The sequence below is a fragment of the Callithrix jacchus genome, chromosome 8 (assembly GCF_049354715.1).
Source record: "Callithrix jacchus isolate 240 chromosome 8, calJac240_pri, whole genome shotgun sequence".
Taxonomy (NCBI): Eukaryota; Metazoa; Chordata; class Mammalia; order Primates; family Cebidae; genus Callithrix; species Callithrix jacchus.
In genome coordinates, this window is record NC_133509.1 from 85506557 (window position 1) to 85531061 (window position 24505).

Consider the following 24505-nt stretch of genomic DNA (forward strand, 5'->3'; position numbering starts at 1 on the left):
CTTCCCGACCTGGTACAATCTGGTAACTGGAACAGTCCACACTGATGATGTAAAGAAATCCTTTACCGTATTTCTTTTTCTGTTTTTTTGGTTTTTTTTTTTTGTTTGTTTTTAATGGCGTCTTGCTCTGTTGCCAGGTTGGAGTGTAATGGCATGATCTCGGTTCACTGCACCCTCCACCTCCCGGGTTCCAGCGATTCTCCTGCTTCAGCCTCCCAAGTAATTGGGACTACAGGTGCCTGCCACCACGCCCAGATAACTTTTGGATTTTTTAGTAGAGACAGGGTTTCACCATGTTGGCCAGGATGATCTTGGTCTCTTGACCTCATGATCCACCCTCCTCAGCCTCCCAAAGTGCTGAGATTACAGCCGTGAGCCACCGCAACCGGCCCCTTTATGGTATTTCTATGTTGACTCTCCCAAATGCCCTTTCCCTGATATAAATGCAGTGGAATGGAAGGATGTGCTATTAGTACTTAAAAAGTTTATCTTTCATGTTTCAGATCAAGCCATTGCTCTAATAATAATAAAATATGATATACGAACAAAATGACAATATAAATCTGTACCCACCAAAAAATAGCACTTAGAATACGTTTTGCATAGGTTTTTCAGTGATCTGATTTCAAATATGAAAATCAATGGAATAGGAAACTTATGAAGATATAACGTCACATGTAATATTTAAAATGTTGTGCTAGATTTCTAAAAGTTGCATAAGGAGTTATTTTAGTGATTCCTATAGTGATCTGCCAAATCAGCTGATAATTAGCTGAGTTGAGTCTAAGTGGTAAGCTTTGGAAAATCTAGCTTGATCTTTGTGACAGTCACTGAAATGGAGAACAGGAAGATGAACAATGTTTCACAGTATATCGAAAATTTATTGTGAGAAATGATTCATGTTTATTCCCTGCTGCATCAGAGTCAAGCTCAAAGGAAGGAGAATGACAGAATAATTGAACTGGAGGATGCTGGATCTTATTTAGTGCAACCCACTCATTTTGGACATGAGGGAGCTGAAGCTAAGAGACAAGTGACTTGCCCAAGGTCACGGACATGGCAGGACTGAAACCTAAACACGTATCTCTTTAATTCGGTCTGCTGAATTATGAATGAATGAATGAATGAATGAAGCATTATCGTCCATATCAATCACATATATTCAGTCATGCTTTCATGATCACTATGACCTCGAAGTAATAAATCACCCTAATTTATATCTTTCATTAAGAGACAAAAGTGATCAGCCAGGGAAAGTCATTTACAGGCTGGGATTGAGTCCGGGTTCAAACAAGACTTTGAGCCTTCTGACCCTTGAAGCATAATCAAGGTAATCCAGAAAGTGCACACCTTAGATCTTTCAGAGAACTTCTAAGAGAACTTGCTCCCTCAGAGCTCACACCAAGGCTGTGCCCTCTGGGATGCTCCATGTTGTTGGGACACTAGGGTCAAGACTTCTTGAATGGGTAATCTTTAGTCTCAGGCTCCATCAGCCTGGCCACTTGCTCAGAGTGGCACCATGGTCTCCTTTCACAGGTGGCACAGCTGTGTCACAGTTTGAAGACTTTCTACCTTGTTCTGCTCCCTCTCCCCTTGATCTTTTATAGGCATCCCCCAATATGTCACTTGCACTTCTCATTCTCTCTGGTGTCTGCTTCCTAGAGGATCTAGACTGACACATGACTGTGTCATTTCACTTTATTGGAAGCCATCCCATGCACACACAGAACACATCTGGCCTCATGCTCTGACCTCACTGGGTATCAGCTTGGGGTTAATTCATGTGATGACTTCAGTCTATGAAGCTAAGTTGCATGGCTTGGGCCAGCTAACTTATGTTACTGCTGCCCCATAACCTTGCCTCTGTGGGCCCAGAAATACACACTCTCTCTAATTGAATTTCTGGATACATTATTAAAATATCTAGAGGTGCTTTGTAAATACAAGTTAGCTCAGTAGTGGGACCCACAGTGTAAATAAAATGCTTCCAGGATTGATTGTGTAAACCACATATTTTAATTTTAATTTTATTTTTTTGAGATGGAGTCTCACCTGTCACCCAGACTGGAGTGCAGTGGCACAATCTTGGCTCACTTCAACCTCCATCTCCTGGGTTCAAGCAATTCTCCTGCCTCAGCCTCCCAAGGAGCTGGGACTACAGGCAATGGGCCACCATGCCTAGCTAATTTTTTTTTTTTTTTTTTGTATTTTTAGTAGAGATGGGGTTCACTATGTTGGTCAGGCTGGTCTCGAACTCTTGAACTCCAGACTTCAAATGATCTGCCTGCCTTGGCTTCCCAAAGTGCTGGGATTACAGGTGTGAGCCACCACGCCTGGCCAGCAAACTGCATATTATTAGACAGATCAAAAGCCGCTGATTAAGTTTAGGTACCAAAGTCTAATAGAAAATACTTTCTACTTTAATATCAAACACATGTGATATTTTTGGGGGGTGTATTAATGACTGACTTGTGTACAGCTTTCCTGATGATATTTGTAAACTTAGATTGTGGTCTACTGTTTAACCAAAATGAAAACAAACAAACACCAAAACCAAAATAAGAACTTATCTTTAAGTCACAGTATTAGTTTACTCTTCATATACCATTATGCTTTAATTGCTTATTTCAACTTCTAATCTGCTATTTCATGTGCTAAATAAATGTACGTTCAGATAGGAAACAGTTTTTAAAATGTCGTTATTTTTCTGAACTGTGAATAGCTCTACATGGATTAGCAAAATAAACCATCAGTTTTTTTGTTGTTGTTTTTTAAAGCAGCTATAACACAGCTCTTGGCACTTCTGAAGTAAAATGAAACATTTATTTTGGAAGAATAATATCAAACCAACCAAGTATAACACTATAATACTAAATTTTTCTCCCAATTTTCACATATAAGAATATCATTTACTTGATTTCATCGTTTTCTTTAAGTTTCAAAAGAATGGCCAGTGCTGCATATTGTTTGGCCCTTAGTTAGTAGAGATTATTTATCAGTGGGCATGAAGACAGCAGAGCTCAAACCAGCACTGATAGTGCCTTCTTTCAGTGACAGGGCAAAACTCAAATTTAGTGGCAGGATAAATACATGCCCATGAAATAAGTACACTTGAATAGACACCAGCATCATTTCTCTAGGAGGGATATGGCACAAAATAACAGTTTGCAGTATTTTGCATTATTTTGCTGACTTCATAATAAATAAGGACTTTGGTAATCTTTTGAATAAATTCTTCAGTATTAAATATTAATCCCTTTGAAGTTGCAAATAAATGTAAATATTTGGTGCTGAGGTGAGAAATGACTTTTCTTTGTTGAGACAATTTCACTCTTGTTACCTAGGCTGTAGTGCAATGGCGTGATCTCAACTCACTGCAACCTCTGCCTCCCAGGTTCAAGCAATTCTACTGCATCAGCCCCGCCCCCCAAACCCCATGAGTAGCCGGGATTACAGGTGCCCACCATCATGCCTGGTTAATTTTTCTATTTTTAGTAGAGATTAGGGTTTCACCATGTTGGCCAGGCTGGTCTTGAACTCCTGATCTTAGGTAATCCATCTGCCTCGGCCTTCCTAAGTGCTGGGATTACAGGCATGAGCCACTGCGCCCAGCCAGAAATGACATTTAAAATTATTCAATTTTGTATCAACAACTTAACATAAAAACGAAGAGGTAAGTTTGCTGATTACTATAGAACTGACAACTTTCTGGCCAGGCGCAGTGGCGGAGAGTGCAGTGAACTGAGTTCATGCCATTGCATTCCAGTCCAGGAGAGAGTGGGAGACTCCATCTCAAAAACAAAACAAAACAAAGCAAAGCAAAACAAAACAAAAAAAAAACTAAGAATTTTCTGATAAAGCTGTTTGCAAAATGACCCTTGTAAGTCACCTGACCTTCAGGGGGTCACTTCTCTCTTGCCTCAGCTACCTTGTCTCCAGAACAAGTGGGTTGCAGTAAGAGAAGTAACAGATTTATTTACAAAAATGTATTCTATTATTTAATACATGATATGCTCTATACTCAATATCACACTGTATGCTACATATTCAATGTATTGTCTACTGTGCTAAATACCATACAAAATGCTGGCTATATGAGCACTCTGAATACCTGAGTGTCGATCCACTTGGTCCCGGTCTTGGTGTGTTCTACTTTTCCATAGAAGTGCACAGGCAGCATGAATTCTGGGCGGGACTTTTCCCACGGGTTTCCATGTCTGAGCCAATCATCCGCTTCTTCTACCTGCAAAAGGATACAGTATTACTTAGAATTTATTTGTCAGGAGATGGGAACCTAGCCCTTCAATTGCATTAAATTTAAAACATCTTTAAATGAAACAACTTACGAATACTGACTACTGTTTTGTAATTGTTACAGCCTAAATCAACAATTATAATACTCACTAATACAGCTCTAAATATTTTATATGGTATTACTGCATTTAATCCTCACATTATGGCAATGATATAGGAGGGAACTATGATTCCCCTTTTAAAGATGAGGAATTGTAATTGCTCAAGGTCAAACAGTAACTGGTAGAGATAAGGTCTGCCCTTAGGTCTTTGTGTTCCAGAGACCGTATCTTAACATCTATGAGTACAATTGTCCAGCTTCAGCTGAAGACAAAGGCCTTCCAGAGATGTTTATCATTGGATACCTGGGTCTGTTGGTTTCTACACAATGGGTTCCGTCAAGATTCTCATGGCTAGAATACACAGAATCAGTTAGAAAATGCTACTTACAGAACATTCTTCTAATCAAGCTTACTGGTATAGTGCAGAACACTATAGGTACAGAACATTATTGCATTATGTAGTCTTTGCTTTTCTTAATCCTCATGTAATTTTGATTTGATAATGAACTATAGATTATAGTTTATTTTAAAAATAACATACACTAAGAGGTAATGAACTTATTTTATTGACAATTTCAGTATTTTCCTAGGAATTTATGTCAATTTATAACAAAATATTTCTCATATAAAATGTTAAACTATGGCTTCTATTTAGGGTATCTTAGACATCAAATACATTTTTCATTTGCAACAAACAAACATACCAAAATCAGAACACCACCACCACCACCACACACATTGGAGGGGGATGTATTTTTAAAGTACATTATTGAAATCTTTAAAATATTACACATACAGTTGGGCATTGCTTAATGACAGAGACGCATTCTGAAAAATGTGTTGTTAGGCAATTTTGTCATTGTGCCAACATCATAGAGTACACTTACACAAACCCAGATGGTGTTGCCTACGATACACCTGAGCTACATGGTATGGCCTCCTGCTCCTAGGCTACAAACCTGCACAGCACATTACTAGACTGGATACTGTAGGCAATGGTAACACGATGATAGGTGTTTGTGTATCTAAACATATCCAAACATAGAAATGGTACAGTGAAAATACAGTGTGAAACGTAAGAAATGGTACACCTGTAGGGGGCACCTCTATTACAAGCTTAAGGAACCACCATTGCACATGTGCTCTCTTGTGGACTGATTTGTCATTATGTGGTACATGATGATACGTTAAAAAATGGAATTGTGTTCTGGCCAGAAGGGGGTAAATAAAGCAGCTTTGTCAATGAGATCATCTCCAACATGGTTATTTTACCTGTTTGATTCCTCATGTTCACCTCTTAGGAAACTCAGCTTTAGTCTCAGATGATATTGCTTAAGAATTATGACACAATGCTGGACATCTCAGGATCACCTAAATATGAGTGTAAGGCCTGTCTCGGGAACAGTGTGAGAGACAGAAATAAACACAGCCACTGTCTTTTGAGAATTTAGACTAAACATTGTCAACAGCCAGACAAATGAATACACGTTCACTTATTCAAACATTGATAGTGACTTTTTATCAAGAAAGCCAGTAAGCTTCCCACTAATATTAACTACCAGTGTAATGATAAATGGAAACGGGACTCATAGCAACAACATCTTTAATTAGGAGAGCTAGGAGTTAGAGAGCTGCTGGAGGAGGTATCAGATGTACAATGAAGCCTAGGGGAGGCTGGAGAGAGACTTGAGCTCGTCAGAAAATCACACCTTCTTAAAATGCAGATTCTCAGTAGGTCTGCGGAGGGGCCTGAAATTCTGCATTTCTAACAAGCTCCCAGGAGCTCCTGATTCTGATGGTCCCTAAACTCCACAAAGAGCAGCCAGGAGCTACGAGGCAACGCAAGGTCAATAACTGTAATTCTGTAATTCAGAATTAAAAACTAAACTTCCACTATCCTAGTCATAAGAGAACAAAGATAAACTTTTTTTGAGGCAGGAAGATTGCTTGATCCCAGGAGTTTGAGACCAGCCTGGGCAACATAGTAAGAACCTATCTCTTAAAAAATTTTTTAAATTAGCCAAGTGTGGTGGTATGCACCTGTCATCCTAGCTACTCAGGAAGCTGAGGTGGGAAGATTGCGTGAGCCCAGATGGTCAAAGCTACAGTGAGCTGTGATCACATCACTGCACTTCGGCCTGGGCGACAGAGCGAGACCCTGTCTCAAAATAAACAAATGCATAAAATAAAATAAAGAAATAGTTGAAGTTTGCCAGTTGATAAGAAGCTTGTTAAGAGTCCATAACTTGACCGGGCACGGTGGCTCACACCTGTAATCCCAGCACTTTGGGAGGCCAAGGCAGGTGGATCACTCGAAGTCAGGAGATCGAGACCAGCCTGGCCAACATGGTGAAACCCTGTTTCTACTAAAAATACAAAAATTAGTCGGGCGTGGTAGCAGGCACCTGTAATCTCAGCTACTTGGAAGGCTGAAGCAGGAGAATCACTTGAACCCGGAGGCAGAGGTTGCAGTGAGCCAAGATTGTGCCATTGCACTACAGCCTGGGCAATAGAGCAAGTCTCCATCTCAAAAATAAAATTAAAATCCATTAACTTGTGTTCATAACTAGAAACTCTATAATAAAATGATGACATCAACAAAAAATCAAAACATCTTGACTTACAAAATACTTTATGCTGCACTTAGGCAAGGGTCAATTTTGGGTTTTAAAATACTGGGCAATGTGAACACTGCTTCCTGTAACAGGAAAGAACCACAGGCCATGTTTGCCTCATTTCAGCACACAGGGCTGTTGTAAAACCATCTGAAGGCATTATATGAAACAGGAGGACGATGAGGCAGAAACACTTTTCCACTGAAAACTCATATCCATGAAAGAGCTGATGACACTTTTTTTTCTTTTGCTGAGAGAAATGCAGCAGGATCATATACTGTCCTGCCCCCAAGAAGCCTGAAATGCTCAGATAAGAGAGGTCCGGCTCTAAACTTCCTGCTGTGGCTCACTCCCTGTCTCCTGTGGAAGTCAGAGGTTACCATTGCTTTTTTAAATTTTTATTTATTTTGAGACACAGTTTTGCTCTGTCAGCCAGGCTGGAGTGCAGTGGTGCAATCTTGGCTCACTGCAACCTCCACCACCCAGGTTCAAGTGATTCTCCTGCCTCAGCCTCCCAAGTAGCTGGGATTACAGGTGTCATCATCACACACAGCTAATTTTTGTATTTTTAGTAGAGATGGAGTTTCACCATATTGGCCAGGCTGATCTTGAACTCCTGACCTCAAGTGATCAGCCTGCCTTGGCCCCCCAAAGTGCTGGGCTTACATGTGTGAGCCACCACACTAGACCACATTTGCTCTTTTGAAGGAACATACTTATATAACAAGACTAGTCAGCTGACTAGTTTTAATGCCATCAAATGTTGTTTAATTTTTTTTCCTGCCAAATAATGATTGGTTTTAGTTTCATGGGGCTAACAACTTGTAGGAGACTTTATTTGCTTGGTATTCTTTATTGTGAGTCTCTCAGATTCAGTAAAGAACCAGTGAATAATTCTACAGATTTTACAAGGCTTGTTTTTAAGGTAGATTGAGAAACAAGTGTTTCAAAACAACGAGTTGATCTGAGTAGATCTGAGAAGGAGCGAACTATCCGTTCCTGCCTCCACTAAATCCCCAGAAGCTACAAGGTGGTGATTAATCTTCTCTCTACCTTGCTTTCTTCCAATGAATTGACAAATTGGTCTGTAAATTTGGGTTTCCACGTAGAGCAATTCCTTAATGCACATGCTGAATCATATGAAGAGGTGGGGGTGGGGGGGTCAAGATGGGAGAAGAACTTTCATCTACATCCAGTGAGCAGTCAGAGCTGTTTCATTCCAGAGGCTGCACAGGGCTGAATGAAGCAAGTGCAGATCTGTGGTGTGAAAGAGCCAACCTGGGTACAGGCGGCAGCTGGACAAGGCATTTTTTTAGAGGAATGACTCAGTGGAATCTGTCCCAGCCAGCAGGGATGGAGAAGTCAGTCAGCCCAGCGGGCTCTGTCGATTGAATTCTAAGAAATGCTCTTCTCTTCACTAAAGGAATACAGAGTCCACAAAGAACCGTGAACAAACAATAGGAGAGTCCACGAACTTTGCTTTCTGATATTATAAATAACTGATAAATGTTTCTGTGGCACACTGAGAATTCTGTGATGATAATTAGAAGCTTGCTGGGTGACGTGATCTGTGCATGACCGGCTATCACAAACTTGGTGTGGGTTCTAAGAAGTGACAGAGGGTTGCAGAAGCCACTTGGATCCAGCTCTGAAATAAATACTGTGAGAGCCTTTCTACCCCAGGGCTTTGGTGTGATTGTGAAATGTTTTGTGAGATTGTTGCAACTGTCTTTCTCCCCTATTCCTCCTAGGGGCCAGCTATTTTCACAGAGGACTATTACCATACTCCCCTTTAGAGTATATGGTAAATCTAGAATTTCAGCAACACAATTATTTTTCTCAGGGGGTTCACAATGAACGCTCCAGGACAGCAAATCTTCCTTAAAGAGACTCAAAAATTAAAAGCCCATTGACCTTTAAAAATCTTCCCAGCATGTGGAATTTTTATCCGCCTTCTCCAAATCTGCCTTTGTAAGAACAGTGTTATATGGGAGTATGGCATCACTATACTATGAAGAGGACTGCTGCTTTCTTGACAGATGCTTTTTGCTTTTTATGGAAATAATTTATTGTTTACAGTATGATATATTTTATGTTTGACAGTTAAAATCCCATCCCAGTAAACAATGGAGGTCATAAGTAAAATTATATATCCTTTTGATTCAATTTCAAGTCGTAATGAAAAAAGTGATGATGGTTAATAAGGTTAGCTTTGAAATTTTTTCTTTTTTCTTTTTTTGAGACAAGGTCTCAGTCACTCACCCAGACTAGAGTGCAGTGGCGCTATCTCAGCTCACTGCAACCTCCGCCTCCCGCCTCCCAGGCTCAAGTGATTCTCCTGTCTCAGACCTCCCAGGAGCCGGGATTACAGGCTCATGCCACTACCTACTGGCTAATTTCTGTATTTTTAGAAGAGACAGGGGTTTCACCATATTGCCCAGGCTGGTCTTGAACTCCTGACCTCAAATAATCCACCTATCTTGGCCTCCCAAAGTGCTGGGATTACAGGCATAAGCCGCTGCACCTGGCCAGCTCTGCAATATTTTGAATGAGGAAAATCTGTTTGGTCTTTCTTATTTTTCTTTTTAAGGAGCACTAGAAATACATACTTTCTTGGTCTGATAGGAGAGAAAGAGATAAGTTTCCTGGAATAAAGACCATTTAAAAAGAGTAAAGGTAGGTGTGATAACAGTGGGCCTTCATAAAATTTAAGGGGAAAATATACCTGAGACAAAAAAAAATTGCACCTGAGTTTCTTTTAAATCTTTCATCTGACAGTAGTTAAGAGATAAGAAATGAACTCCTTAGAGATTCTGTAGTATAGTGAGTAGCACACAGTATCCTTTTCAAAGGCTAAAATTAGATATTATGTGTTGTTTGGTTAGGTCGTGTCAAAGTGTTGGGGGCATTGGAAATGCCTGCTAAGCTAGGCTCTCCGCATGGAACTCTAGGTTGGTTCCTTGATTGGGGAGAGGAACCAATTATTTCATTTTTATAACTTTTCATGATCAAACAATACATATTACTTATGGAATATAAAACATGTAGAAGAGTAAATAGGAGATCGGAGATTAACTGGCACATTAATATGCAGTATACATATTTCTTGCAGAAAATGAGATACGTAGAAAAGTACACAGAAGGCAGTAAAAGCTGCCCGTCTTCCAGAGACAACTTCTGTTGAAGCTTTGACGTATTTTTTTCTGGCACTTTTTCTTTTTCTTTCTGGCCTCCTCTGGATAGCTGAGGTTATACCACCCATTTAACTCTATATCCTCTATTTATAGCTAACATAAATGATTTCCTATTTTGTTAAAATTAATCAAAAATATAATATTAATGGTTTCACTAATATTTTATTATAGAATACCACAATTTATTAAAGTGTCCTCCTTTCCTTAGGCAAAATTAGCATTTTATTGTGTGCTTACTGATACTAGCATTTTATTGTATGCCAGATATTTTACATGTTTGTACAATAATTTTGTGAAGTTTGTATCTCCATTTAGCCATTGAGAAAACTGAGGTTCAGGAAAGTTTGGTAACCTAATTGAGGCAACATACCTCATAAAAGTAATCAGGTCTCCTAAGTTGACATTAGGTCTTAAATTAGAAATTAGGACCCAGGCTTCTCTTCTACCAGATGTTGCCTTTCAGCTTTTATTTATTTGGGGGTAGCTAAGGATAAACAGCACTAGTTCTTAGCAAAATCTGGAAGTTTGTCGTTTACTATACCCAGTATTCTCCTAAGCCGTTTTCCTGGTGAGATTCTCTCATCAAACCACATTTTTTAGTTCCTCCCTTCCTTGGCTCACAAAGAATCCAAATACTGAGGGAGGGGAAAGAGGCCAGTGGTAACACTAAACTCATTCTTATCAGGTCATCTTCCTTCCTTCCTTTCCTCCTTTGTTTTTTTGAGACAGAGTCTTGCTCTATTGCCCAGGCTGGAGTGCAGTGGCACGACCTCAGCTTACTGCAACCTCCACAGCTTTCCAGGTTCAAGTGATTCTCCTCACTCAGCTTCCTGAGTAGCTGGGATTACAGGCGCCTGCCACCATGCCTGGCTAATTTTTTTTTGTATTTTTAGTAGAGACAAGGTTTCACCATATTGGTCAGGCTGGTCTCAAACTCCTGACCTTGTGATCTGCCTGCCTCAGCCTCCCAAAGTGCTGGGATTACAGGCACTAGCCACTGTGCCTGGTCGGGTCATCTTCCTTTCTCCTGGCATCAGCTTAGGTCTCTGCATCAAGTCCCTGAGTGTTCTCCTGTTGGATTCATCTCATAAGTGTGGGAAAGGATCAGAGAGCCCACGGTTTTTGGAAACTGAGGATATATATTTCTGTCAATTGTGTATGTATGAGACAAAAATAGGGAGAGAGAAAGCCTAAATCACACTTAGTACCAGCAAAAACTGTCCACACTAGGGTGATTGTAGACTTAAACAGTTATCAGAGAGAAAAGAAATAAGTACCTAACAATCTGGCTTGGTTATATAAAGTGAAAATAGTGTCACTTGAATAGATTTAGATAAATTTTTGTAGGGCAGTGTAATTGCACTTATTAAATACATGCCAGATTTATTTGCTCTAACAGTTAACAACACTGTCTGATTTCATCTTATAAAAACATCAAGACACTTGGCTTGCATCTTGTAACGCTGGCATATTAAAGAGGGCAATACTTGTGAGTATAAAACAGAATACTGAATGTGGTCCTGGAAATCTGGGGATACAAACATGTATTTGCCAGCAGTGTGATCTGAGGTAACTTTCCTTCCTAAGAGACTCGGTGTTTTCACCTACAAAATGACAGTGTGCTTCTAGCATCAATGGTTCTTATAGATCATGAGTCAAAGATGTACTCCTCCATTATGACTGCTGCAGAGAATGGAACATCACACATTGTAGGTGGTCCACATTCAGGCAGTCTGGAATGAATATTTTCAGAGCTCCCTGTGAGTCAGGCACTGTACTTGCTGCAATGGATCTGGTGATGAGTGATACTGGAAGGCTCTCTGTTCTTGGGAGCTTACATTCCGAAGGGGGAAGATGGATAGATATAACTCACTGATACCAACCAGATACCATATAAATTAGTATAGCTCTATGTTAAAAGTCCATATAGTATATAAATCATCCAGAGCACCATGAAAGAGAAGTACCTTAATGACAAAATTTAAAAAGATGGCTCACACACCTGCCATCCATCTCGGATTTTCTGATTGAAGATTCCATATTCATACCGGATGCCATATCCATAGGCTGCTAGTCCCAGGGTTGCCATGGAATCCAAGAAGCAGGCTACATTGAGCAGAGCAAAAGACAGGCAAAACAGGCAAAAGATAGAGTCATTAAGCCAACTCGAAATTTCCAATCGTTCCCTAAAACACACAGCAGCCACAAAACATTGCTATACGAAGAACCAAATTTGTATTCTAAAGCACAGATACTACTGCACAATGGATACTGATTTTTTAAATAACTTATTTCTAATTATAAAATTAATACTATAGAAAAGTTAGAAAATACAAAAATGTGTACAGAAGAAAATGTCATCTATCACCTCACCATCTAGAAATAACCACTGTGTACATTTTTTTGAGAACAGATAAGGAAGCCAATCTGCACGAGAGATGTCGATTATTATCCCCACATTATCTCTTCTTCTTCTTCTTCTTCTTTTTTTCTTTTTTTTGATACAGAGTCTTGCTCTGTCGCCAGGCTGAAGTGCAGTGGCATGATCTTGGCTCACTGCAACCTCCGCCTCCCAGGTTCAAGCGATTCTCCTGCCTCAGCCTCCCAAGTAGCTGGGTGTGTGCCACCATGCCCAGCTAATTTTTGTATATTTAGGAGAGATGGGGTTTCACTGTGTTAGCCAGGATGGTCTCAATCTCTGGATCTCATGATCCGCCGGCCTCAGCCTCGAAAAGTGCTGGGTTACAGGCATAATCCCTCCAAAAGTGCTGGAATTACAGTGCCCAACCTCCACAGTATCTTTTCTAAGGGAAACTGTCTCCATCTTCCCCACAGACTCACTCCACTGGAAAAGACAGTCCCAGGAGAGTATACTTATATGTGTTTTGTTTCCTTCCAGCACCTACCTGACTGACAAGATATTCTGTGGCCAGCTCTGTTTCTTCCGGGCTAATGGAATGCCACAGTTGTTCAGATATTAGGTGATCATATGATTCAGGGAGGCTGAACCAGGAAGTGAATTTTGCTTGATTGGTCTGATCTGCTAAGCCAGTCATAGCAATTGTATTTCCTTCTCTAGTGATTGGTTTGGGCATGCACATACGATGACATTCAATCAGATGAGAAGTGCTAGAAAGTCTGTTGGATGTAGCAGACTTCTGGGAAAGATTTTCCTTGCTACCAGTATCTTTTTTCCATGAGGGGAAAAGACAAAAGGACCAGAGACCTGGAGTCCTGCTGTAATCCTGCTGCTGAATAAACCAGTCTTAGAAAGAACTCTAGAGTTCTTGTTCTGTGGTAACACATGTCCCTGGCTGAACCATTTTTGCTAGGTTTTTCTGTTACTTGAGGGCAGGGCCTCTGATCCAGAATAGCAAACCAACAGGCTGGGTAAGGATCCGCCTTGTGGCTGGGTGCAAACTAAGGGGTTACACTAATCAGATTGTCCCTCCCGGGAATTTAAGCTGAGAAATGCAGAGAATGTGCACAGGAGGAATTAAAACTGACAAGAATATTGAAAGCTGTAGCTCAAAACAGAAAGGGGCTGAATTAGATTGGCAGTACAGCCTTTAAAACAGAGATCCACAAACACAAATGGCCTAGGCTTTTGAGTTTTCCCAACATCGCCAATCCCTGTGCTCACAGGGCCTGGTTCACTCCCATTCCTGTTCTCTCTAAGCTGTGGCTCTTCGGCTTTTCCTGAGTCCTGATCAGATTATCCTTAGAGGGGGTCCCAACTTAGGTGAGATCATCTAATGAGAATTCTCAGCTTCATCAGCCACTTCACTCTGACTTCATTAGTCAAATCAAGGAGTCATGAATGTTGGGCACAGAGTTAATCCCGTCAACAAGGATTGAGGTCTGGGGCTTCACCTAAAAGGCAGGCAGGCTGGTTCCCACTGTTAGATGTGCATTCCATCAGCGCTGCTGGCCTTCCTGCAGCCCAGCAGAAAGCCTACTAAATTGTTTGATAATTAACTTCACAGGAAGGTGGCAAGTATCCCACAGGCAGTGTTTTATTTTGTTTTGTTCATTAATGGCAATGTTAAAGCACACTGTGATTAATGTACTAGGGATGAAAAAAATGAAACAGATGCAAATGGCTTTCTAGTAACTCGAGTGTATGCAAAGCCAGAAGATTTTTGAACAATTTCTAAAAGAGAGGAGATAATTGTTTTATAATCTGATACATGTGTGGCAGTACACTTTTATTATTAAATTTAAATTTAACAGATAAAAAAATTAAACTGTTACAGACAAAAAAAATTATTATGCTAGCATCCCCATTGATCACAACTCCAATTCTGTACTCCTCCCTACAGGGGGTCATAGGGAACAGTTTAGTATTTAGAATTCCAGACCCTTTTTTCTACATATTCACATTATATACATATGTACATACACACATATATATACACACACATTAATAGAGCTGGTATTGTATTTTTCGTGCTTTCCTATATATTTGCTGAAAAATCATTCCCTGAAAAAAAGCAAAGAACTCAAATTGTATCCACACACAAAAAGGATATTAATTAACAAAACCATACCAATCATATTAGTGTATCATTGCTCACTAGTCAATCAAAAATCAAGCAGTCAAGTGTACAAGGCAAGACAATGTTTGACCAACTTCAGTCATGCCTCTGACCTGGAGTCTACCACTGAAAAAATAAAATAAAACAACACAACACAACAGCAACTTAACTAGGTCATGCCACACAAGGATGTGAATTGAGAAGCATTGAACAATTAACAGTGAGGAAAAGGGGCTACTTTGGAAACCCTTGAGTACATAGGAAGGATCTGGTTAACTGGGGTTTAAGCAGTGTCTCTTTTGTTCAAGTTCTCTTCTCTACTGTTTGTCTAGAATTGACCAAACTGAAGTGCAAACTCAAGAACAAATACATCTACAACCGGATCATATCTTGCAGTTTTTCTAGGAAGACTGCCTGGTTCTTCCATGCATGGTCATGCATGGCATCTGAGATGTCTTCAATCGGCCAGGCAATATAACACACTCACAATGTCACTTACCAGCAAGCCTCCCAAGACCACCATTGCCAAGTCCAGCATCTTCTTCAATTTCTTCTAACTCTTCTATGTCCAATCCAAGCTGGTAATGAAGGGAAAACAATATTGGAAGCAGATACAAATAGAGGCCATTCAGAGTGGAAGCCATTCCCTACAGCTCTGGGTAAAGATAATTCATTTACCAGGTACCTTTACCCAGAGCTGTACCTTTTTCTCTTAATCTAGCATCAGCTCCCTTGCAGCTTGTTCCAGCAACAGATACTGACTGCAGAGGCAAAGTGTATGAGATGGTACAGCTGCAGCATGGAGAAGAGAGTGGGCTCTAAAAGTCCATTATTGACTCTGTTACTTCCTATATGACCCTGGGCAAGCTACTAACTCTATCCCACAATTTTCCTATTTAAAAAACGTGGAGGCTAACAGTACCTACCTCATTGATGATTGCCATGAATTAAATGAGATTATATAAACAAAGCATTTAGAGCTATTCTTGGGCAGATATCCCTCAATAAACGTTAGCTATTGTCATTAAAAATTTTTTATATGTGTGTGTAACTGTAGGATTCAAATCTCAGAAACAGTCCAGTATCAAGCTGATATTAATTGGACTGAGGGATTTTGAAAATGACCAAAAGGTCTGAGGTCAGATGTTCTAGAACGGACTAAAGTTCATCTTTTCATGACCACAGCATATTTACTCAGTAGGGTCAAAAGTTGTTAAGCCAAAACCAGTTAGTAAGTCACTGTCCCAGAGACCTGGGGGCTGACAGCAGGCAGGGAAATTGCAGTCCTGCAATCCAGCTGGATGGGGTAAAATCCTTTGCTTTTCCGTGGGGTGGATAAGAGGCTGTGAGAAACCAAGCAGCATCTGTGAACTTGGGCATGAATGGGACTGATTGACAGCCAGCTCCCCGCCCCAGAATGTTGGGGATCACACAGCAGAGTCCACCAGCACCACTGTACACTCATGACAGAGCTCTACAGCCCTGGAGATCACACTGGATTGCTCATTTTACCATGAGAGAATTATTGGTCAGACAAATGGCTTGTTCCATGTTGACTAGATGCTAATCTAGCCAAGGCATGGCTAAAGGTGGCCTGTTGTGAAACAACTGGCTTCTTATTTGAAAGTTAGGCAACCCATGAAACTGGGTATTTTTTTAAATGGAAAAATAATTTGCACATTTGAAAACATATGTGGAAGATGTACTAATACTTGAAGGTGTGCCCCAGTTTCCGTGGAACCGGGATCCCTACCTTTATACCAAAAGTTGCTTTCTCACACACGTCTTGAAAACTATATCTTCAACCATGGTTATGCTTCTATTCAGTGTTAAAGGGGCTTTCAAATTTTCTCTCTGCAGACTAGGGTCCTTATGTAAGCCAACTGCTGGTGCTTACACTCAGAATTTTTAAATTCTAAAAATGTAAGCCTAAAGTATGATATAAATTTTGAGCAAGTAGACATAACATCCCTCCCTTGGAGTAGCCTATAGCCAGGTGGGATCATGCCATCCTGCCTGGCTATAGGCTACTCCAAGGGAGAGATGTTATTTTCAGCTGCTGTTAGGGAAAGGAGAGGGAAGGGACATGGTGAGGACCTGCAGGAGTTCTTTCACCGGAAATGCTTCCCCTAACCTACATGAAGGACACATGAGGGGACAATCCCATGGTAAAGAAAAGGGACAGTCTGAACAGTCTCTCATTTAAAATTTGTCTGCAAATACACATTTCTTCTTTCAACCACATCAAAAAAGTTAAGGACTACTTGTTTTGGGTATGAAGGTGCTTGAAGCTCAGGAAAGTAAAGCTAAATATATTCATGAAAACAACTTAGTAGATTAGGGTTAAGACTTCAAGCTCCTCCTTTAAAGAAGTGTATCTTACATCTCATTAAGTAACAGAGAAAGTATGACAACAGAATATTTAAAGCTGATTGTTTTCACAAATTGCCTTGATACATAAATAACAGTCAAAGTTTGATCATTTCTTAAAAGTGAGATAGAAGCCCAAAGAAAAGCTTGTGATTCTGACAGCAGAAGACTCAAGTACTTTTAGAAGACTTGTTCAGACATTAATTTCTGAAATGTAATTTGTGGGGAATGCTGTCAAAGACTTTGATTGCAAAAGAAAATTCTCATGAGTCATAACGAGTTCACTAACTTCTTTTTCTGGTTGTTTCTCTTAAACAAGAGATTACCAGTGACGTATATTTCTAAAAGTTTGCAATAGCCACAACTATAGAGGTGATTTTTCACTCTCATTTTACTTTTTTGTGTGTGTGCAACGTCCCCAAGTTTCCTGAAGGGCATGTGAAATTTAAAGAGACAAGATGAGAGAAATCTAGGAACAATGTACCTGGTAAATGGCCTCATCACAAGCATTTTGCAGACCGAGGTTGATCATGGTGTTCTGTAATGTTCGACCCATGTAAAATTCCAAAGAGAGGTAATAAACCCTCTGAAATAAAGAAGAGAGAGATAATGTTTCCTCTAAGAGGTCAACCTTACCTAACATAAAAATACAAAGTCATGTGTTAGGAAACAAATAAGCAGGACTATGTTACCACAGCTTCAAATGAGACTCCCATCTGAGGTGTTTGAACCAGAGCAACTCCGTCTTGAATAGGAGCTGGGTAAAATAAAGGCTGAGACCTACTGGGCTGCATTCTTAGGAGGTTTGGTATTCTAAGTCACAGGAAGGAATAGGAGGTTGGCACAAGATACAGGCACAAAAGCTTGCTGATAAAAGGCTTTCCTTGCCTCCTTTTTAATAATGCCAAATTAGTACGGATGTAAGATATTTTAAAATATTACAAAATATTTCTTAAATACTTCTCTCTTGGCAAAGAAGCCAGCCAAAACCCACTAAAACCAAGATGGCAATGAAAGTGACCTCTGATTATCCTCACTACTCATTATACACTAATTAAAATGCATTAGCATGCTAGAAAACACTCCTACAGCGCCATGACAGTTTACAAATGCCAAGGCAATGTCAAGAAGTTATCCCATGCAGGTCTAAAAGGGGGAGAAACCCTTAGTTCCAGGAACTGCCCACCCCTTTCCCAAAAAACTCATGAATAATCCACCCCTTGTTTAGCAAATAATCAATAAATAATCATAAAAATAGCCATCCAGCAGCCCTCAGGGTTATCCTACCTATGGAATAGCCATTCTTGATTCCTTTACTTTCTTCATCAACTTGCTTTCACTTTATGGATTTGTCTCAATTCTTGTGTGAGATTCAAGAACCCTCTCTTGGGGTCTCGGATGGAGACCCCTTTCCGATAATACTCCTATAGAGATGTATGAAGGACTAAATACAAGTGTTACTGACAACGGGCTTAGGGAAAGCACTATTTTTGGCAAAGTAGTTCAGTATGTTTTACCTCCAGGGAGAAAAAAAGGAACTCATCTAACTAACTAGATTCAGTGTTTTGTATTTTTTTCCTCCTTTTCATGAACCTCATGAATAAACCATAGGTTTTGGACAGACAGAAGTCAGACTGCCATAGCTCACCATTCATTAATAAAGTATTTATATAGGGCACCTCTGTGGGTGCTGGTAAGGTGGGTTGGCTAGGACTATCTCAAGTCATTCAAGAAATACAAAGATTAACTCACACATACCCCAGGGGTTAGAAAATATTCCTGCTTGACTGATTACTGTAAGAAAATTTGCAATTTATTTTATTATTTATTTATTTTTTGAGACAGAGCCTCCCTCTGTTGCCCAGCATGGAGTGCAGTGGCATGATCTTGGCTCACTGCAACCTCTGCCTCCCAGGCTCAAGCAATTCTCCCAGCCTCAGCCTCCTGAGTAGCTGGGACTATAGGTGCTCACCACTATGCCCAGCTAATTTTTTGTATTTTTAGTAGAGACGGGGTTTCTCCATGTTGACCAGGCTGGTCTTGAATTCCTGACCTCAGGTGATCTGCCCGCCTCAGCCTCCCAAAGTGCTGGGATTACAGGAGTGAGCCAAGTGCCTGGCTTACAATAAATTTTGGAATAAAATTTTTCTATAATGTCTATTTCCTGGAAAGTTCCTTCTGAACAAGAAAACTACCTAAGGTTTAACGGTGTTTGTTCTTATTGAAATTGGACATTTCTCTATTGACTTAGACATTATTTGCCTTTGACATGGTAAAAGTCAGGTAAATATCATCACAGTTGAAGGTGAGAGGTACAAAGGTCAGACTTGCCAAAAACCTTTTTTATATACAAGCACAGTTTACTAATTAAAAAAATAAAATAGAACCAGCGAGTAACTTCATCATCCCCTATTACAATATCTTGCTCTTCATATCAGTTATCCTCTGCTTTTCTAATAGACACAAAACAAAACAGCAAAAATCTGTAAATGCACCAATATAGTTACCTCAAGTTTTAGGTATTGCCCATTTCCATAAGATAAGAAGTTAAAAAAGAAAACAAATAGTATTTGGCCAATGAGAAAAAAAATAGTGAGTAGAATTCAGTACAATAAAGGCCTATTATCCTATTTAATATATTAGTTACACATAAATATTTAAAACAAAATAGTATTTGAAAATGTCAACTTAGAAGTTTCATTCTTTCCCATTCTCCTTTTATGAACAATTGAATTCTAAATTTCATAAGAAATAGTCAACATCCATGTCCTAACGGGCTACCTAATACTGCTTTCCAGAACACGTCATCTTTGTTTTCATCCAAGTTGTTTGAATGTCTATAATGCTGTTACTAGAACGCTCAGCAGCTATTAGATGCCTTCATATAATTAATTAAAAGTACCTTTTCCGGGGCAGACACAGGCAATGGCTGGTGCTCTAGTGCATGATGACTGCTGTCACAGGAAATAGTATCTTAAGCCACAAATACCCATTTGCATAATACTAGCCAGTTCAAAAAATTCTTCCCTGTGTGCATTTTCATTATCTCTGTAACAATGATGTTTTGCCTTTTTCTTTTAAGTAATCTATAGGAAGTTTGTTTATATAGCATATATTCAACACTTGCAATTGTGAGGGCATACCCCCAGGAATAATGACTACATCTGTATTAAATTTGCCTCCCTTTTAATGATTCCACATTAGCACAGACTCAAGTCTTCTTAAAAGCATTTCAAAATCTTTCTTAAGAAATATGTGGTTGCTCAAAATAAAGTAAACGAGAAAATATTTCCTGGCGTGACAGACTTTATAAGGACAGCAATTTAAGGTGATTCCCTATTTTCTCATAAATAATTTTTTGGAGGTAATCTCTCCTTATATTTGGGAATATATAAGACCTCAAAAAATAGATCTTTGCCATCCTCTTAATGATCTCTAAACATTTGTTACATGTGCCTAATAGTAAAATATATGAGCATCTCCAATATACCTTATAAATTACATGCATGTATTATGATTACTAGTATTTTATGCGTGTTATGCAAAAAGTGGATATTTTCAAAGGGCTTGTAAAATAAAATAAAGAAGATATAACAAATATTTTTTAAATGTGTGTTTTATTTTTATCCCAGCATTAGTCAGAGGGCCTGGGTGCTTCTGGGAAGACCTCTCTGGAACACCTGTCAATCAACCTGAGACGTGAAGGACAGGGGAGAGTTGAGCATAGAAATGTGGTAGGACAGACACTGCAAGGAAGCAAGGGCCCAGGTGGGGATTGGTTTGTTGAGAGAGCAAGGTGGGTACAGAAGGTAATAGAAAATAACAAGGGAAGAACAGGCCCCACCTGGACTGAGAAGGGCTTTTACATGATTGCTTAAGGACTATGGCAGGCAAGAGGGCCAATGATAACTGAGTAGGGGGCAAGATGTGTTGTTTTAGGAAGTGTAAGCAGACTGCAATGCACAGAATAAGATGGGATTGTATACTCAAATGCCTCCAGGAGCTGTGCAGAGAAAATAAATGTGTAATTGAGATCACAAAGAAGAGTACTGGGCTGAGAAATGGAGTGTGCAAGTCCTGCCCACAGGTGCTAAAAACCTAAATTCCTGAAAAATATCTTGGCCAACAAAATATGTCTGCTATCCTTATTCAGCCTTAGGCCACCAGTTTTAGCACTTCTGGATAGCAAAATAATCACCAGGAGTCTGCTGCAACAAATGGGTAGCTAGAGCCTTACTAAGGCAGGAAGTGAGAATAGAGGAGAGCATGTCATTCAGGGTAACCTATAGAAATCAACAGAAATTGGCAACCAGTTGAATGACAAAAAGTTACACTAAAGTTTGTGTCTCAATTGTCAAAATGGCAATTGCATTAAAATGAAAAACACAGAGGCCAGGCACGGCGGCTCACACCTGTAATTCCAGCATTTTGGGAGGCCAAGGCGGGTGAATCATGAGTCAGGAGTTCGAGACCAGCCTGGCCAACATGATGACACCCCATCTCTACTAAAAGTAGAAAAATTAGGAGGGCATGGTGGTGTGCGCCTGTAATCCCAGCTACCCAGGAGTCTGAGGCAGGAGAATTGCTTGAACCTGGGAGGTGGAAGTTATAGTGAGCCAGATCACGCCACTGCACTCCAGCCTGGCAATAGAGCAAGAGTCTATCTGAAAACACACACACATGTACATACACACACACACACACACACACACACACACACCAAAAATGCAGAAGATGGGGCAGGATTGGGAGAAATAATGGTTTGAGTTTTTAACATGCTGAGTTTGAGGAAATGCGAAGGTATCTAGGTATGTTCACTAAACACTTAGAAATGTAGGCATGGAGTTTGAAAAGGAATTCAGACAAGGGATCCATATTTGGGATTCACCTGCACAGTTATTAGAGAGGAAGGGAGGTGGGCAAGGAGCTTGGACACACCTGCCAGCTATACTTTACAAGGGCAGGAACCATCCAGTTTAGACAGACAACTGTGATGGAGGAGATGTTTGATGAACACGTGTGGAATGAAGCATGCTCATTGTTGTATCTCCCTTGTATTGCTATCAGAATACCTGGTTTATACACTGTCACAATTCCTGGCTTGTACTTGCACTCATGTAGAGAAGGAGAGCCCAGTGAAGAAACCAGCCAGAGAACCAGGAAAACCATAAAGTACAGGATAAGCCACTGAAGGAAAAACATATGAGACTCTGGTGCTCTATGACACTAAATGCTATAAAGTGTGTCTTTCTAATACATGCTGTGTGCCACCCTTCCGCTTAAAGTTGTCAACAATAATTTTTAATGAGATGTGCAGTATGGTGTACTTAGTAGCATTCCCTTTGTGTAAATAAATTTTTAAAACGATACTGGCCAGATGTAGTGGCTCACACCTGTAATTCCAGCACTTTGGGAGGCCAAGGTGGGAGGATCACTTGAGGCCTGGAGTTTGAGAGTAGCCTGGCCAACATGGCGAAACCTCCTCTCCACTAAAACTACAAAATCAGCCAGGTGTAGTGGTGGGGGCCTGTAATACCAGCTACTCAGGAGGCTGAAGCAGGAGAGTTGCTTGAACCCTGAAGGCAAAGGATGCAGTGAGCCAAGATCAGGCCATTGCACTCCAGCCTGGGCAAGTGAGCGAGACTATCACGAGCAAAGCAACAAGCACAGTAAATACACGTATACACAGAGTTTTCTAAGGGCACATTTAAATTGTTAGGATACGTTTAGTAGATGCTACCTTGGCAGAGGCCTAAGTCTTTGGGGTGAAGAAGAGTTCCTTTTCATTGGAAAGCTGTTACAGCTGCAATTTCTTACTATGAGAATTTACATGTATTTTCCTTCTTAAAAATTCCTTCAGGGTTTCTTGGGCACTGGGATTATAGGCCATTTTTTTTCTTCACACTTTTACATATTTAAAAAGTTCTAATAAATGTTTATACATCTTTCCCATCGCCCCCGGGAAGTATCCCGATCTGTTATCCTATTATGTCTCCACCTGGCTTCTCCAGTTCCTCTCCCAACACAGACTCACACCCACCCTCCCTCCAGCCTGTACACAGTCCTTCCCAACCTCCTCTCGCCCTCTTCGCAAACTGTCAGGCAGAGATACTGTCCCTCTGTGGGAGCTGTCTGCTCCCGCCCCTATGCCGTGGATGGAGGTGGTCGTGGACCAGCCTTCCTCAGCAGCTCTGGGGCAGGCCTCGGGGGTGGAGGGACTAAGGGTGGTGGGAGTGTGTGTCTTCGGGGGAGCAGGAGTGCAAGGTGTTGCCTGGCCCTCGGCCTTCATTGCGCAGGACTCACGGAAGTCCAGGACCTCCGCACCCGTCTCAGGAGAACGGGCGGGCGGAGCTCCAAGCTGGGGGCAGGACCCTGCCCCGCCTCTGCACCGCACTTAGGAGGCCACTCAGAGAGGCCTGAGACTTACGACCTTTTCCCAGTTCTGTATTTGTCTCCCCTGCCTAAACACCAAGCTCCAACAAGGCGGGATTTTTGTCCCTTTTGCTTAGGGCTGAGTGTCCAGGGCAGAGAACGGTGTCCGGCACACAGGATGAGGCGCCCGTCACCTCTTGATTAAACGCTGAGGGTCAAAGCTCCACAAAAGTTTGTGAAGCGGACAGGCAAGCGGGGCCCAGGCTTCTGCCCACCTGGTGGTTTCCAGGGGCGGACGGCACCGTGGTTTGGGTGGGGCGCTGGCGGGTGGCACCTCGCAGACGGGAGTGCGGCATCGGTGGGGCCGAATCTGTCCCCAGGCTCCCGCCCACAGCCTAGACACTTGTCCTCTGGACTTCAGGGCAAGGACTGGGTGCAAGGCACAACTCTGAGGGGTTCCCCAGCTCGCCCCCGCCCGGCCCGGCCGCCCGACCCCGGGTACCTTGGGGCACTTGTCGTAGTAGTGCTGCTGCGTGCGGATCCAGCGCCCCACCAGGTGGTCGCGCACCGTGTGTGCCAGCGCGAAGAAGTAGTCGCGGGGGGTGGCCACGTTCCGGTCCTTGACCAGCGTGAAGTGCAGGTGCCGGTTGAAGCCCTTCTTCAGCTCGGCCACGTTCTCCACGCCAACGATGCCGCGGATGCTGATCTGCCGCCGCTTCTCCTGGTCTGTCAGGGGCTTCGCCATGGCGGGGGCGGCGGGCTGCGCAGAGAGCGGGAAGTGCGGCCGGAGGCGAGGGGCTGCGGGTCAGGGGTGGAGTCCGCTCAGCCGCGCCAGCCGCTTTCAAGGCGCACGAAAGTTTGGGGCCCGCCCCCTCGGCGCGGTGCCGCCCCCTCCGTGCTCCCCGCGCGTCCCTGCTCCTGCCCCAGACCCGAGGGCCGGGGAGGTGCCCGGCCCCTCCTGGGGCTCCTCCGCCGCGGTGGGGTCGGGGGTGGGAGCCGAGGTCCGAGAGCCGGGGAGACCCCTGCCAGCCCAGGATCCGGGCTCGGAAGCTCCCTTCCGG

At 41.7% G+C, this 24505-nt stretch overlaps 1 protein-coding gene across 1 annotated transcript in view; it reads right to left on the reverse strand.

The window, feature by feature from the left end:
* PYGL (glycogen phosphorylase L) overlaps positions 1 to 24257 on the reverse strand; it is a 43549-nt gene extending 19292 nt beyond the window's left edge. The window contains exons 1-5 of the mRNA XM_002753892.6: positions 23947 to 24257; positions 17557 to 17658; positions 15202 to 15280; positions 12167 to 12270; positions 4112 to 4243 (exon numbers count right to left, since the gene is read on the reverse strand). Coding sequence (XP_002753938.1) covers positions 4112 to 4243; positions 12167 to 12270; positions 15202 to 15280; positions 17557 to 17658; positions 23947 to 24189 — 660 coding nt within the window. The 5' untranslated portion in view covers positions 24190 to 24257. The remainder of the gene's footprint in view (positions 1 to 4111; positions 4244 to 12166; positions 12271 to 15201; positions 15281 to 17556; positions 17659 to 23946) is intronic.
* Positions 24258 to 24505: the final 248 nt, after the last annotated feature.